The 15,617-nt window shown below is 57.0% G+C and overlaps 10 protein-coding genes across 10 annotated transcripts; 6 read left to right on the top strand and 4 right to left on the bottom strand.

The window, feature by feature from the left end:
- Positions 1-43: 43 nt before the first annotated feature.
- Malapachy_0895 (hypothetical protein) lies at positions 44-930 on the top strand (the record flags this gene model as incomplete). Its single annotated transcript, XM_018135407.1, has 3 exons — positions 44-370; positions 397-632; positions 666-930. The coding sequence occupies 3 exons, from the start codon at positions 44-46 to the stop codon at positions 928-930; spliced, it is 828 nt and encodes a 275-aa protein (XP_017992210.1).
- A 128-nt stretch (positions 931-1,058) lies between these two features.
- Malapachy_0859 (bud23-protein involved in bud-site selection) lies at positions 1,059-1,992 on the top strand (the record flags this gene model as incomplete). The annotated part of the gene is made up of 3 exons (XM_018135372.1): positions 1,059-1,132; positions 1,161-1,914; positions 1,942-1,992. The coding sequence occupies 3 exons, from the start codon at positions 1,059-1,061 to the stop codon at positions 1,990-1,992; spliced, it is 879 nt and encodes a 292-aa protein (XP_017992655.1).
- An 84-nt stretch (positions 1,993-2,076) lies between these two features.
- Positions 2,077-3,258, top strand: Malapachy_0890 (hypothetical protein; the record flags this gene model as incomplete). Its single annotated transcript, XM_018135402.1, has 4 exons — positions 2,077-2,238; positions 2,267-2,522; positions 2,552-3,217; positions 3,248-3,258. The coding sequence occupies 4 exons, from the start codon at positions 2,077-2,079 to the stop codon at positions 3,256-3,258; spliced, it is 1,095 nt and encodes a 364-aa protein (XP_017992213.1).
- An 8-nt stretch (positions 3,259-3,266) lies between these two features.
- Positions 3,267-4,550, bottom strand: Malapachy_0875 (hypothetical protein; the record flags this gene model as incomplete). Its single annotated transcript, XM_018135388.1, has 1 exon — positions 3,267-4,550. The coding sequence occupies one exon, from the start codon at positions 4,548-4,550 to the stop codon at positions 3,267-3,269; it is 1,284 nt and encodes a 427-aa protein (XP_017992755.1).
- A 261-nt stretch (positions 4,551-4,811) lies between these two features.
- Positions 4,812-6,248, bottom strand: Malapachy_0904 (hypothetical protein; the record flags this gene model as incomplete). Its single annotated transcript, XM_018135416.1, has 1 exon — positions 4,812-6,248. The coding sequence occupies one exon, from the start codon at positions 6,246-6,248 to the stop codon at positions 4,812-4,814; it is 1,437 nt and encodes a 478-aa protein (XP_017992742.1).
- Positions 6,249-6,543: 295 nt separating this feature from the next.
- Positions 6,544-8,253, top strand: Malapachy_0897 (serine threonine-protein kinase; the record flags this gene model as incomplete). Its single annotated transcript, XM_018135409.1, has 2 exons — positions 6,544-6,633; positions 7,711-8,253. 2 exons carry the CDS (start codon positions 6,544-6,546, stop codon positions 8,251-8,253), a joined length of 633 nt encoding a protein of 210 aa, XP_017992208.1.
- Positions 8,254-8,294: 41 nt separating this feature from the next.
- Malapachy_0871 (translation factor) lies at positions 8,295-9,662 on the bottom strand (the record flags this gene model as incomplete). Its single annotated transcript, XM_018135384.1, has 1 exon — positions 8,295-9,662. One exon carries the CDS (start codon positions 9,660-9,662, stop codon positions 8,295-8,297), a length of 1,368 nt encoding a protein of 455 aa, XP_017992759.1.
- A 324-nt stretch (positions 9,663-9,986) lies between these two features.
- Positions 9,987-10,367, top strand: Malapachy_0899 (cytochrome c subunit vib; the record flags this gene model as incomplete). Its single annotated transcript, XM_018135411.1, has 1 exon — positions 9,987-10,367. One exon carries the CDS (start codon positions 9,987-9,989, stop codon positions 10,365-10,367), a length of 381 nt encoding a protein of 126 aa, XP_017992216.1.
- Positions 10,368-10,385: 18 nt separating this feature from the next.
- On the bottom strand, positions 10,386-11,111 carry Malapachy_0876 (hypothetical protein; the record flags this gene model as incomplete). The annotated part of the gene is made up of 2 exons (XM_018135389.1): positions 10,386-10,459; positions 10,538-11,111. The coding sequence occupies 2 exons, from the start codon at positions 11,109-11,111 to the stop codon at positions 10,386-10,388; spliced, it is 648 nt and encodes a 215-aa protein (XP_017992756.1).
- Positions 11,112-11,251: 140 nt separating this feature from the next.
- Malapachy_0855 (alpha-aminoadipate reductase lys1p) lies at positions 11,252-15,616 on the top strand (the record flags this gene model as incomplete). Its single annotated transcript, XM_018135368.1, has 1 exon — positions 11,252-15,616. One exon carries the CDS (start codon positions 11,252-11,254, stop codon positions 15,614-15,616), a length of 4,365 nt encoding a protein of 1,454 aa, XP_017992653.1.
- Position 15,617: the final 1 nt, after the last annotated feature.

Raw genomic sequence — 15,617 nt, forward strand, 5'->3', positions numbered from 1 at the left:
CGCCGCATGGGGCGCGCGGCGCCTTTCTCTCGCTATCATCACCATGGTATCGTGGACCACGGTTCTGAGTGCTGTGGCAGCGCTTAGCGTGATGGTACGTGCTACCGAGAGTAGCACCACCGAAACATACACCATATTCCACCGTGTGATTGACGCGCTTGATAGCAAGGATGCTACGCCTTGGTACCCACGTGCCCTGATTCATGTGCCCAAGAGCCTGGCACAGGCAGACGACGTCCAGTACGAAGGCATCACGTCCAATCTGGAGTTCCCTGCTGACCCGAAAAACAAGCTGTACCAAATCAAAGCGGTCCCCCGTACGAAGACGGCAGAGGACGAAGAGGCCTCCTTTATGTCCTACACCAAGCTGGTACGTACACACTCACTTACGCCCAGTGTCAACTTCGTATCCCGAACGATGGCGAGGCGCTGCCAGACGCCATCAAAGTCTACCTGTCGCACCTGCCTACGGCATCGTCGCCCGCTCCATGGGTCACGAACCTGGCGTACGTCGTTGAGCAGGATGTGCCGATGGACAAGGATGCGTGCCCGATCCTTGCGAAGGACGCGTCGTACTATCCGACATCGTTTGCTACCGAGCTGCGTCTACTTGTGCCTGAGGTGGCCCCAAGGTAGGTCCATGCATCGCTACTTACTCGACCCAGCCCTGTCATCACCGAAGACACCGTCACGTCCAACACGCAAGACGCGCCGAAGGACGGCAAGAAGAAACCTGAGAAGCCCAAGAACCTTGTCGAGTTCCTTCGACAGTACTGGATGTATTTCCTGCCGCTGATCGTCTTATTCATGATGCCAGCGTCGGAAGACATTCCGGATCGTCCTGCCGGCGCTCCTGCCGGTAGCGCTGGCGTCGCGAAACGCGTCACGCCCGGCCCTGCGGCGGCAGGCTCTGCTGCAAAGAAGAACTAACCCTGATGCGTAGACACACTCTCTATAGCCAGCCCTTATGCCCGTTCTCCCTGCATGATGTCTGGTGGATCGCTGAGTCAGCGTTTTTTGGCCCTCCACCTGCGCGCGCCATGGCTTTGCCTACCACTATGAGTCGTCCAGAGCATCAGGCGCCGCCGGAGATCTATTATGGCGACAATGAAGCTCGGAAGTATACAGCCAAGTACGTGCATGAGCAATTTAACATCCAGTACACGTAACCAGGAGATCCAGGCTGAAATGACCATGCGTGCGATTGAGCTGTTGGCCCTGCCGCCGCACCGCCAACCTGCTTTGATTCTCGACATTGGCTGTGGCTCTGGCTTGTCTGGTGAAATTCTTACAGAGATGGGACATGAGTGGATTGGCTTTGACATCAGTCCCAGCATGCTTAGTGTCGGCTTGGAGCGGGATGTCGAAGGCGATATGATCTTGGCCGATGCCGGTCATGGATGCATGTTCCGTGCAGGCAGCTTCGATGGTGCGATTAGTATATCTGTGCTACAGTGGCTTTGCAATGCCGATACCAGTTACAATTCCCCCGCAGGCCGATTGAGCACATTCTTCTCGACACTGTATGCGTCCCTCACGCGCGGTGCTCGTTGTGTCTTCCAGTTCTATCCAGAAAGCGACGACCAAGTCACTTTTATCATGTCACAGGCGACCAAGGCTGGGTTCGGTGGTGGTCTTGTGGTGGACTACCCGAACTCTGTCAAAGCCAAGAAGATTTATTTGGTTCTATGGGTCGGTGGTGAAATGCTTGTGGGGCCCAATGGCGAGGGCCAAGGCGTGAAGCAAAAACTCCCTGAAGCTCTGGACTTTGACGAGCAGGGCCCTACTGCACGCCATGAGACACGCAAAGTGGCGGATCAGCGTCGTGAGCGTCACCGCAAGAACAAGAAAGTCGAGTCGTCCAAGGAATATATACAGCGGAAGAAGGAACTCAACCGCCTACGTGGCAAGACGGTATGTATCATTGTACTCACTCGTTAGAATGTGCCGCATGACTCCAAGTACTCTGGCCGCCGGCGTAAGCGAAAGTAATAGGAAGCAAGCCATGTAGGTAGACAGACGCCATTGGGTCCGTAATGTGGAGGCCGTGTCGCCCCCCCCACTGCCTCCATCACTATGAAGCACCGGCCACCTATCGTGGACGAGACGGAGGCGTTCCACACGCTACTGTCTACGTATGCGTCTGACATACCGCCAGTATCCAAGAAATCAGCCGAGATTATCCCGTCCAAGCAACGCGAAGCGACGCAGGCGTGGATGAAGGAGGCCTATGCGGTTGTACGTCCCTGTGTCTCACTGACCACAGAAACGGCATATTGCGTCTTTGTACGCCTTCCTCGCCATGATCCGACGGCCATACCTGGATGTAGCCTCCAAAGGACGGCGTGCACCAGAGTCACATGAGGCGGCGAACGAGGCTGGATCGAGTCAGGATGCTTTTGCGCGATGGCAGCGCACGACGTCACTGAGCGAAGCCGAGCGGGATGAAGTGGATTTCCAAGTGAAGCTGGTGATCAAGCAATGCTTATCGCGGGTAAATGAGCTAGAACGTGGCGAGAAACGTACGTATGAGCTTTCTAATGCATCACAGTTCGGTCCGAAGCAGTAGCACGAGCGCTGCAGAAAGCCGGCGTGTCGGGCCTGTCCCCCTTTTCGCTCTTCCAAGGCTCATCGCTCCAGAAACAGAAAGAGGCGTCCGCCATGCTGGGCCGGCATCATACCTCTGTAACGCAGTACCTATCAGAGCAGCTTGCGAGAGTGTCTTCGATCCAGGCGATGCTGCAGCAACGACGTGTGGACGCCCAGCGCCAGCGGTATGAAAAACTAGCTGACACCGCGCGCCAAAGTACGTCGTCCGAGAGCCGGATAGCCGTGTCCGAGGAGAGTTTGCGTGGGACAGTAGGAGCTATCGGTGAGCACGGTGTGGATGTGGTTGAGCAGCTGAGCAAAGACCAAGTCCAGGCGTTTGAGGAAGAGGCCTCTGCGCTGGTCGAGTCGCTCGAAGCGGACTTGGCGGCTGTGCAGCATGCGGAGCAGCAACTTCAGGATATTTCCTCCCTGCAGACCAAGATTGTACAGCACTTGCAAGAGCAGAATGAACATGTGGATACGCTGCTCACAGAAGCGGGTCTTCACGGAGAGCAAGTGACACGCGGCAATCAGCAGCTGCGGAAGGCGAAGGAACGCAACCGCCAAGCGAATCGACTACTTTCGCTCTTTTTCATCGTCAGTGGGCTCATTCTGCTATTCATGCACTGTATGTATGGGCGAAGTGTACTAACATCAGGGATCGACTAGGTGCCATTTTATTCATGAAGTTCTTTCGAAGTACCCAGCTTAGGCAAACGTAGATATATGTCGGTGCCGTAGCCGTTGAGCGAGCGGAAGTCCAAGCCACCGCCAAACAGCTCAGCGTACAACTTCACGATCGGCAGTCCATTCTTGGAGTCCATATTGAGCACTGAGAGACGCATGAGGCCATCACCGCCAGGATACGACGCTGTTGGATCAGGCGTCACAGCGCCGTCAATGCCAGTCTTGCCTAACGTAGCAGACGATGTCGCGTCTAGCTTGATGTTCATCATATCGAGCTGCTTTCCAATGTTCAGGAACGACCATACCAAGTCCTGCTCAGGATCGGTATCATGAGGATGACGGGCTATGCCTGGGAGGAGCAAAGGACCACGGGCGCGAATGGCATTGTTGCTGGAGGATTCAAAGGCCATAGACGAGGCTGTGCTGTCGAGAAGCAGACCGCCACCGACATCCGAGATGCGAATAATCATGTCGCCTTTCTCGATGCCCGATACGAGGCGCACATGCACAGGCGGCACTTTTTGGCGCACTTGGCCGTGCTTTTGCGTAGTTGACTGCATCGATACTTTGAACAGCTCAAGGAGGATAAACTCCAAGTGCGCGGGCAAATACGCCATTTGCACATCGAGATCGCCTTCAAGCACCACTTCCGGCAGCCGTGGATCATCCATGCTCAGATCGTACGTGTTTGACAAGCTCTTTCGTGCGAAATCCGTGCACCGGCGAATCACATCTGCCACATGAATGGAAGTGTTAATCATGCCAATCACATTGGGTGTCGTGGACTTGACGCCTGACGACTGCATCACGGATAAGGCAATGTGCTGCTTTGCCAGCACCTCACGGGACACCTGCGAGCGAAGCATGCGGGCCAGGAAATAGTTCACTGCGGCCGGCTCCATAAAATTAATGCACTCACGCGAAATGCCGGCAATCAAATCCAGCTTGCTTTTCCGCTCCGAGAGCAGTTGCGTGACAACGTGAATCAGCTCTTCATTCTGCTCGTCCGTCTCAATCTTGCTCATCCGACGCATCGTCTCGAACGTGCGCCAATAGAATTGATAAATCGAATCCAACTGTTCATTCGACATCGCGACAAACGGCAACGTCTGCATATCACGTAGACGGTGCGCGATACGTGTCGTCATCTCTGTACGTAAGTAGTTGGCACTCTCCATCAGGAGGGCCTGGTTGCGCTGCGTAGATCGGCCAAACATGATCAGCTGTTGCAGCGTGGTTCGTCGTGCGGGAATGCCGCCCCATTTGTTCACCATTCGATTGCGATAGAAGAAACGGCCAAGCGCAGCAGCATCCTGATCACTTGCAGCGGCAGTCGACGGGGCCGAAATGGTCGGTCCTGTCTGCCAGCAGGACGCTGACGTGGACAGGCCACGGATGCATCGCGGGGGTCGCATGGAGGGAAGAGAGGACGTGGGGGAGGGAGGGATTGGATCTGCCTCCACATGCCGTCAGCGCAGACCAATCGATGGGCAACGGCTGGCTATGGTATCACTAGGTATCTATGCGAACAAACATTATGGGCCCTCTTTCTTCGTCTGTGACGGAGAAGTTGTACTGGCCATACGTTGCGAGCGGATCTTGGCCATGAGACGTTCTTCCCGCTTCCGTTTCGTGGCTTGGTCCAAAGCGACTCGCGCCGGGGAGAGCGAGGACGCAGAAGGCGAGGCAGCTTGCAGACGCGCATACCTAGCACTCAGCAACGGCCCCGAACGTGCTGGTGATGCACTGCGCATATGAGGCGATGCCGTGGAGCGCGCGAGGCGAAGGCGGCCTGACGCACTCTTCCCATCGCCTTGCAATGAGGTGAGCGAGGAGGCGCTATCGTCGGCACTCCATTCGCTCATAGACATGTTCGATACAGAATCATCGCCGATCACTGACGATGCACGAGATCGCGAAAGCACACCACTGTGCGCCACATCGCTGAAGAGCAGATCGCGCGAGTGCCGTGAGTGATGATCGCCACGATGGCGTCGTGCTCTCAGGCTAGCGAGGCTGTCTTCAATGGTATCATCGCTCTGAAAACTCACAGGCGATCCAGGCACTTGCTTCGACTCATGCTGCCAGCGCAGCTGGTTCTTTCGCTTGGCGTCTTCGTACTCGTCATGCGACAAGAACTTTTCCACATAGGTCGGCACGCGTACACGCGCATCCGGGTGCTGTGTATCGCGAGGCATATGGTACTTCGGCTTCATTTCGACCACCATAACAGCACGGCGCGGCACACCATCCTCCCCGATGCGCCAACGCAAGCCATTGGCGTCTTGCCACTCATCACCAGGCACATGATCCTCCGACGTGTCAGCAGGGCGCTTCTTGGCCGCACTAGCCGGCTCATCTACACTCACATCGTCCTCCTCCATCGACTCTGCATCATCGGTAGAGAGCTCATCTTCGTCCATCGACACATCGTCCTCCTGCTGCGTACGTGACACGTCTTCCACAGATACTTTTCGACGTACACGGCGTGCACGAGACGACGCAGTACCTGCGTGGGTATCCGCCTCCGAGATCTCATCCGCCTCACGCTTTCGTGTGGGGGCAGCAGAGCGCGGTGGCACCATACGCTTGGAGGATGCAGGGCCATAAAACGTTTCTAGCTCCTTCACAGGCTCACGTCGTACAGGCTGTGCCACCATGGGCACAGGGCGCGGTCGAAACACAGACTGTGCAGCCTTAGGTGCTTGTGCAGACTTTCTCGTCTTCACCTGCGCCGTACCGAATACATCGTCCGTTTCCTGCAGCTGCTTTTCAAAGTCCTTCTTACGACGTGCTGCCGCGTCAGCAGCTGCAATGGCCATAGGGCGATGATCCGTGTCAGGAATACCGGCCTTACGGCGCTGTTCCAGCACAAACTGCTTTGTCCGACGATGAATAGACCATCGTTGGTAAAATATATAGGCCCAGTAAAGTGCCAGCACGTACAACAGGCCTTCAAACACGGATGGCATATCGCACTACGCTGGATCGCTTGAGCTGCATGAGCCGGTGTGCATGCGTGAGGGCCTCGTGGCACCGCATCAGAGGCACGTGAGCATAGGTGCGTTTTTTTTTTGGCGCAGTGCCCGCGGTCCAAGCGGGCTGCCCCATTCGGTAACTTGATGAAAGAAAAAACGAGCAAGCGATTGAATCTCCGCGTGGCAGGGTCAGCCAACAGGCATCTAGCGCTAAACCTTGAATTCAGGGTCTCTCTTTGCTCCCTCCCTTCCGTCCTCCTTCTTTTGTATATCCCCACATATACAAGAGATGGACGGGGACGCGCCGACGGCCGCCTCCATCTCCATTCAACGGAGCGTGCCTGCTACCGTCGCCACAGCGACTGCGAAGCCGACCATTGTGTCTGGCCACGACGATTCACATCGCAGCGTGGACTCGTCTACCATGACAGCCTCGCAACTTCTTGCTCAAGCACAAGCCGATCACTTAGCGGCTGAAGAAGAACGATTGCGGCCGGTAGCAGAGTACGAGGGGCTACCTGACCGCTATGTGCTGACCGAAAAGCTGGGTGACGGCACGTTTTCTGTGGTATTTAAGGCATTTGACCGCAAGACAGGCGCGACGGTCGCTGTCAAGGTGGTCCGCAAGAGCAACGAACACGGCGACACAGCGCTGGACCCTTCCATTCGGGAACAGAACCGTGCGACAGATCGCAAGACCATCCTGCAGGAAGTGCAAATTATGCGCCGTTTGCGACACGACTCGATTGTGCAATTGGTGGACTTTATCGAGTGGGACGAATATTGTTTCCTTGTTTTAGAGCTCTTGGATGGTGGCGAACTCTTCGACCAAATTGTAAAGCTAACATACATGAGTGAGCCATTGTCCCGGCACATCATCTATCAGGTGGCAAAGGGCATTCAATATATGCATGAAGAGTGTGGCATTGTTCATCGCGATATCAAGCCTGAAAATTTGTTGTTCGAGAAGATTGACTTTATTCCGTCAGCGAATGAAGTGAAGCGGCCTTACGACGAGGATAAAGAGGACGAGGGTGAATTCATCCCTGGTGTGGGTGGTGGTGGTATCGGTCGAGTGAAGATTGCGGATTTCGGCTTGAGCAAGATTGTGTGGACAGAAAGCACAAAAACTCCTTGCGGTACGGTAGGGTACGCTGCGCCGGAAATCGTGCGCGACGAACATTACTCGCACAGTGTGGACATGTGGGCCCTGGGATGCGTTCTTTATACACTTCTTTGTGGATTCCCGCCCTTTTATGATGAATCAATCAAGACACTCTCTGACAAAGTCTCGCGTGGCCAGTATTCGTTTTTGAGCCCATGGTGGGATGACATTAGTGATATGGCCAAGGACCTCGTCTCCAAGCTGCTTTGTGTGGATGTGACCAAGCGACTTACCATTCGCGATTTCTTTGAGCATCCATGGATCAAGGCAGGTGCTGTACCGGACTCGGAGGCAGGCCGTGCGCCCTTCCAGGCGGCGTTTACGCCTGGCGCCTCGACCACCAAGAAGGAGTGGCTTGGCGACTTTAACTCCATTGCTGACTCACCCCTCCTTGCCTCTTTGCAGGTGGGTGAGTATGCAGATGAAGGGCGGCGGCATGTCAACAAAAACTACCTTCGCGAAGCTTTCGATGTCTCGTTTGCTGTGCACCGCATTGAAGAAGAGTCGCGTCAAGCACAGCGATACCAGGGTCAACAGAAACAGCAGCAAGGCTGGCATACACTAGGATACAATCATTTGGACGCGACTGGCTACGATATCTCTGCAGCACAACGACGGCATGGTCATGTGGCTGCCAAGATCATTTCCGATAAGCGTGCGGCGCAACAGAAGACCAATACCATACCCAAGGGCCTCGGGGCCAATGTTGGCGCCTTTTCTCTCTCTTTGGACGGTGCCTCAATTCTGGAGCGACGAAAACGCATGGATAAGACCAAAAACGATGTAAAGAAGGATTCGAAGCTGCATAACTCTTCGTTGCATGTTGCCACATAGTACTATACACATGGGTCTATGGCATGGAACCATTCATTCTTTTACTGCATGCAGATCGCCGCGGTAGTACTAGCAGCTTTGTTCAATCGGTTCATTACGGCGAGACCTACACCCTCTTCAGGAATGGCCTCTGCCAGAATCAAATCACACGCGCCGGGGGCGCCATCCCATGGCACAAGGGCATCTAAGGAGCGAAGTCCGTCAAATAGGCGCTGCGCGGCGATAGCAGGTGAAGACTTTTCTCCCATAGAATAGACACACAGTTGTATTCCATCAATATGAAGGACAGGAGAAAGACGTGAAGAACTTGGTTGGCTGGCCCAAGTCCGGAGGTCATCGTCCGGCAGGGCCGAAAGAATAGGGGAGTCTGTAGCGCAAAGTAGGCCCACACGCAAATCATGTGGTAGTGCCATGGTCGCCTTGGCGTCCTGCAGTAACTGCATCAAGGTAGGGGCGGTATCATTACTGTGGCACTGAAGAAGGATCACACGTGCCTCGGGCGAGTAGTGCCGATATTTCATGCCGGGCGTCGTAGGCGCAGCTTCTTGCGCGGCATTTCGTGCCATGTCTTTGCCGTACACCCGCAATTGAAGGCCTTGCGTTGTGAGGCCGCTCTGAGACAGCACCGCAGCGATTTGCTCCGTGGATACGCCGCCAGGACGTAAGACACGGACCTCACCTGGCGCAGTAGTGGCATCTACCACAGTACTCTCCAAGCCGATGCTGCACTCTCCGCCATCAACAATGTACGAAAGGACGTGTCGTGGACTTAGATCGGTGTAGACATGGTCTGCCGCCGTAGGCGATGGACGACCGGACGCATTGGCCGATGGCGCTGCGACTGGTACACCAGCCAAAGCAATTAGAGCGCGGGCAACAGGGTGCGAGGGCATCCGGACGCCCACTGTAGGCTGCCCGCAAGTAACAGTGGATGGCACTCGAGGGCTACCGTCCAGAGTCGTTCCCACAGGGAAGAGCAAGGTAAGAGGTCCAGGCCAAAATGCATTCATAAGTGCTTCACACGCAGGACTGAATTCATAATTGTCCGGTACGAGCTGCCGTAGCATTTGTCGGTCACTGATATGCACAATGAGAGGGTTGTCCGCTGGTCGATTTTTCGCGGCATAAATGCGCTGAGCGGATGTGGGCCACAATGCGCAGGCGCCGAGGCCGTACACGGTTTCTGTAGGGAAAGCCACTAGTTCTCCCTTGCGAAGATGAGATGCCGCTGTAGTTAGTGTGTTTTGAGCGACGGGGTTCGTAAAATCGACGCGCAGCGATTCGCAGGGTTCACGCCAGGGCGAGTTAGGTGAGGCAGCTTGATCGCGAAACGTCAGCCCAAAATCGGCGGGCGTACTTGCCACAGGCGTATGTGGTACGGACAATATCTTCGTATGGATCTGCGACATGGTGCTCAACGTCCGACGTGAGAGTCTGCCACGAAGAAGCATACGCCGAGGACCTTCGCAGTCCTGCTTTTTATGGTGGAGGGCAGAAAAAATGCATCATCGCAGAACGAGCGCTGAAAAAATTGGTAGCGACGTATCTTATACGAGGGCGTCTCCTACGTACATGGTACCGATAGAACTATGCCATAGCTTCATCATCTACATGCACTGGAACCTGTATCATCGATCGACACATGCTGTGGCTGCATGCTACCGCAAGTTATGTGGAGATGGGCATCGGCCGACATGCCCCAGCGTATCGCTTCGTCACTTTACGCTTTGACCATGTCGAACGTCGCACCGACTCGATCAAATCGTCAGCGCTGCTGGGACAACCGCGACTTGTACTATGCGTGCCTAGCCAAGAACTCGATTCTTGTGCCCCCTGGAACAGATATGTCAGATACGAAGGGCCCTTTGGGGCAGGGCAAGTTTGCGGAACCATCACGCAGCGCTGCTGAACGTGCCAAGATCGCGGAAGAGGAGCGTCGTACCGATCCATGTGTGACGGAAAGGAATGCCTACGAGGGAAGCTGTGCGCATAGCTGGGTACGTTGCTGGCCTACTAACCGACTGATTGACTACTTCAACAAACGTCGTGTGCTGGAAGAGCGCCAAAAAACCTTCTATGCCGATGCAGAGGCCCGTGTAGCTGCACGCAAGTAAAGCTGCTCGCTATGAACGCTATTGGATAGCTTCATGTCCATGCATGAGATGGTGCCGAACATCACGTAGGGCGCCGGTCGTAGCGCCAGCGACTGTACCTAAAAGGACCATACGCGGTACAGTGGGAGCTGATACGCGGTCTGTGGTTAGTAGTGGAGTTTCGTACGTACAGGATACCGCGCCAATAAGCCCTGTAGCAAAACCAGCGACACTTCCGTCGAACCAGTGCCCCAAGCGGTATGCGTCAAGCGCCTCATGAGATGGCATGATGGGCCTGTTTCGCTGCTCAGCCCAGTACTTGCGCCCGCTCTCTGTCAACACGTCTAGCAAACACCATCCGCCAACCCATCCGGCGAGACGCAGACCTGTACCTGCGCCGCGTTGGAATCCACCGAGGAGCATGCGGTAGTATTTGGTCTTGTTATAGAAGTACCAGCCCTGCACTGTTTCTGGGCGACGGTGTGCATTTTCAGCGAGAAATACTAGGGCTGTATGACGAGCGCCTTGCAAGAATCCTGAGAAGAAGCCCATGCCAAAGGCGGATGTCACAAGAAGGGTACTGAAGGGCATGACAATGGGTTCAGGCTTATCGTCGAAATCGGGTATATCAGATTCATAGGGCGGCGGTGCTTGGGAAGGTAGGGTCTGTGCTGGTGTTTCCACGGACGCGGTAGGCGTACTGATGCTCACAACTGCGGAGGCCTGAGGCGCCGCTGGCTCCTTCTGCTTCCATGGCCACCACATAGGGTCGAGCGCCAGCGACAAGTGGAGGAAGGAGGCCAGTGTGAAACTCGTCGCCCATCGTGCGGAGTGCCACGTGATGATGCAGGCCAAGCCAGTGACACACCTTCGTGGGAGAGCCACGCTTCTTCGGAACGACCACAATGCCCAACGAGACTGGGTCAGAACGACCTGACGCTAGTCTGCAGTACTGGTCGCAAAATCTTCGCAGTCTTCCACGACTGGCACTACCACTAGACTACCCACGCCCCGCCACCAACCGTGTTGTGCATGCGGTGAAGTCGAAAGTCCTTTCGCCAGCGCTGTGTGACACATTGTACCGCCTCGCTCAGTACGACGATGGTGAAGCCCACGATGATAATGGAGGCAGCCCAAGTGCCGTGCATCTCCTTCTTGCTGCGCTTGTGGTGCTGATTCACCGGTACACATGTGATACCGACATTGTCGTAGCGTCGAACCATCCGCATACGGGTGAGCCCATCGTGCTCCGTGTCCAGCTTGAGCCGGACCATACTTTCTGGCAGGTGGTCAAGCATCTGCAGGTGGTTGAGGCGGAAGCGATTCGTCACTATGTTCCTTATGAAGACCTACTTAGGCGTCTCGAGGCTGATCGCGCTGCTGACGATGGTGGCGCTACGAACGAGGTCATGTTCCGTGTGCGTTTCTTTGATGAGACCAAGTCACTACACCACTTTTTGCAGCGGACCAATGTCACTACCGATCTGTCTCTGTTTGTGACGCCGCCCGATGCCACAGTCGATGCGGAGGCAGGTCCTACGCAGGCGACGGACAACGTGTCGCTGCGCAGCACAAGCGGCGCGCCCTTGGCACTGCACTTGGCGTACAATGCGCTGCTTTTCTCGGGTCAGCGCATGGAGGGCATTCTTGCGCAGTTTGAGCAGCTGATTCGCGCGGCAGCGAAAATGCCCATGACGCCAGTGGGCCACATTGTAATTCGTACCGAGGCGGAAGCGAACTCATTGCCTGACCCACGCAAGGACCTGGACTGGTGCGGTTTCCGTGGTAGTATTACCAGCATTTTTGAGCGCAACGCGGCGCAGTTCCCTGACCGCCGCTGCCTGGTAGAGAGTGTGCCCAGCAGTCCTACGGAGGGCGCTCTTCCGCCTCCGGCCCAGGCTCTTCGCACAGTGACGTATGGTGAATTGGATCGTGCGAGTAATGTGGTTGCGCATCGCCTCTTGCAAGCGGGTGTGCAGCGCCAGGAGGTGGTGACGGTGTACGCGTATCGAGGTGTGGACCTTGTGGTGGCTGTGCTGGGTGTGCTGAAAGCCGGCGCGACGTTCAGTGTGATTGATCCGACGTACCCACCTAGTCGCCAGAACATTTACTTGCAAGTGGCTCGGCCACGTGCTCTGGTCGTGCTAGCGAAGGCCGGTGCGATTCACGAGCAAGTGCGTGCGTGCATTGAGACCGAGCTGGAGCTGCGCTTGGAGATTCCGGCGCTTGAATTGAAGGCGGATGGTACCTTGGTGGGCGGGACTGTGCAAGGCGAGGACGTCTTGGCGTCGACACAGTCGCTGGCCAGCACGTCGTCAGGTGTGTTGCTGGGCCCGGATAGTGTAGCGACGCTCTCGTTCACGTCAGGCTCGACGGGTATTCCGAAGGGCGTGCAGGGCCGTCATTACAGTCTTACGCACTTTTTCCCGTGGATGGGCGAGCGGTTTGGTTTGAGCGACAAGGACCGCTTCACTATGCTCAGTGGTATTGCGCACGACCCGATCCAGCGTGATATGTTCACGCCGCTGTTCTTCGGTGCTGAGCTGCACATTCCCACGGCCGACGATATCGGGACGCCAGGCCGCTTGGCCGAGTGGATGGCGGCGTCAGGCGCGACTGTGACGCACCTGACGCCAGCTATGGGTCAGCTGCTTGCCGCGCAGGCCACAGCTGAGATTCCTGCGCTGCGCAATGCGTTCTTTGTGGGCGACATTCTCACGAAGCGTGACTGCACACGCCTGCAATCATTCGCTGCGAATGTGCGTATTATCAACATGTACGGCACCACCGAGACGCAGCGGGCCGTGTCGTACTTTGCCATTCCCCCGGCGAGCGAGGCGCCTGCGTTCCTGGAGACGCAAAAAGATACGATGCCCGCAGGTCAGGGCATGATTGACGTGCAGCTGCTTGTCGTCAACCGGAACGCACGTCATGAGACGTGTGCTGTGGGCGAGATGGGCGAGATCTATGTGCGCTCGGGCGGCTTGTCGGAAGGCTACCTGGGTCCCCCGGAGGTCACTGCAGAGAAGTTCATGACCAACTGGCTCGCGCCGGACCTTGTCATCCCGGATACGCTGCAAGGCACGCCTGAAGGCGCGTACTGGAAAGGACCACGTGATCGTTTGTACCGCACAGGCGACTTGGGTCGCTACTTGCCGGATGGCACAGTAGAGTGCACGGGCCGTGCTGACGACCAGATCAAGATCCGTGGGTTCCGTATTGAGCTGGGAGAGATTGATACGCACCTATCGCGCCACCCGCGCGTGCGTGAGAATGTCACATTGGTGCGCCGTGACAAGGACGAAGAAAAGGTCCTTGTGTCGTACTTTGTGCCGCACGACGACGAGGCGTCGGAGGCGTCGGAGGAAACGGCCGTGGACGACGTGGATCTGCCGGCGGGCGCGGCGGGCGAGACGCTGCGTCGTATTCGTCGATACAACCGTCTGATCAAGGACATTCGTGAGTACCTGAAGCAGAAGCTGCCGACGTACTCGGTGCCGACGCTGTATGTGCCGCTGGCCAAGATGCCTCTGAACCCGAACGGCAAGATCGACAAGCCTGTCTTGCCGTTCCCTGATACAGTCCTGGCGCAGCGCATGGCGCAAGTCGCTCATGCCTCATCGACGTCGCAGGCGCAGCGCACAGCGACCGAGTCAGCGATTGCGGACGTGTGGAAGGAACTGCTGCCGGGTGTGAGCGACCCTGTGCCGCTGGACGAGTCGTTCTTTGACCTCGGTGGCCACTCCATTCTCGCGACACGGCTCGTGTTTGCACTGCGCCAGAAATTCGCGACGCATGTCCCGCTCGGCCTGGTCTTTGATGCGCCGACCCTTTCGCAATTGGCCGCCGCCTTGGACGCGCAGCAAAGTGGGCATATCGACCTGGCCTCGGCACACGTGGCCGAGACTCCCACAGCGCACGACACGCACGAGCTTGTGTACACGCAAGACGAGGCGACATTGCTTGCGCAGCTGCCCACGTCGTTCCAGCGCGTGTCGCAGCCCCGTGGCCCACGCACCGTGTTCCTCACGGGCGGCACCGGGTTTTTGGGCGCGTACGTGCTGTATGACCTACTGGAGAAGCGCACGGCCGACGTGAGCAAGGTGTACGTACACACGCGGGCCAAGGATGCAGCCGCCGCGCAAGCGCGTCTGCAGGAGGCGTTGGCCAGCCGCGGTCTCTGGCGCGACGCATGGGCGGCCGAAGGTCGTGTGGAGGCGATTCTCGGTGACTTGGCGTCGCCTCGCTTGGGTCTGAGCGAGGCGGATTGGCAGCGTATGGCGGACGAGGTGGATGTGATTGTGCACAATGGTGCGTTGGTGCACTGGGTGTACCCGTACTCCAAGCTTCGTGCGGCGAATGTGCTCTCGACGATCGCAGCGATGGAGCTCACGACACAGGGACGGCCCAAGACACTGGCGTTTGTATCGTCGACGTCGGCCCTCGATACGGACCACTATATTCGCCTCTCTGACTCGCTGCCGGCCGATGGCCCGTTGCGCGGTGTGTCGGAAGACGACGACTTGAGCGGTAGTGCGCACGGCCTGCAAAGTGGCTATGGCCAGTCGAAGTGGGTCGCTGAGCGTCTGATTATGGCCGCGGCCAAGCAGGGTCTGTCGGCGGTCATTGTACGTCCCGGCTACGTGGTGGGCGATAGCACGACGGCTGTGACCAACACCGACGACTTCCTCTTCCGTCTTGTCAAGGGCAGTGCGCAGCTGGGCTTGATCCCCGATATGGACAACACGATCAATATGGTGCCTGTGGACCACGTCGCTCGGGTCACGTCGCTCGCGGCGCTCGCGGCAGCGCGTCTGCCGACGCACGCGACGACGTACGCGACCGTGTTCCATGTCACTTCGCACCCGACGATTCGGTACAACGACTTCCTCGGCGCACTAGCGACGCATGGCTGGGCGGTGGAACGCATTGACTACTTGGCATGGCGTGCCGCGCTGGAGAACCATGTGCTGGCCTCCTCCGAGCAGAGCGAAGCCAATGCGCTCTTCCCCCTCTTGCACTTTGTGCTGGACGACTTGCCGACGTCGACCAAGTCGGCGGAGCTCGACGATGCACACACAACGTCGCTGCTCGACGAGGCTGGGGAGCGCCATGTCGTGCGCGGTGTGGACGCCAAGCTCGTGGGTCTCTACCTCGCCTGGCTCGTAGCAGTGGGTTTCCTCCCTGCGCCGACCAAGGCAGGTACAGCCCTGCCGCCGCTGCCGGAAGGCTCAGTACGTCAAGCAGTGGGCCGTGGCTCGGCGAATTGAT

This window comes from Malassezia pachydermatis, assembly GCF_001278385.1.
Source record: "Malassezia pachydermatis strain CBS 1879 chromosome Unknown scaffold3, whole genome shotgun sequence".
In the NCBI taxonomy this organism is placed as follows: Eukaryota; Fungi; Basidiomycota; class Malasseziomycetes; order Malasseziales; family Malasseziaceae; genus Malassezia; species Malassezia pachydermatis.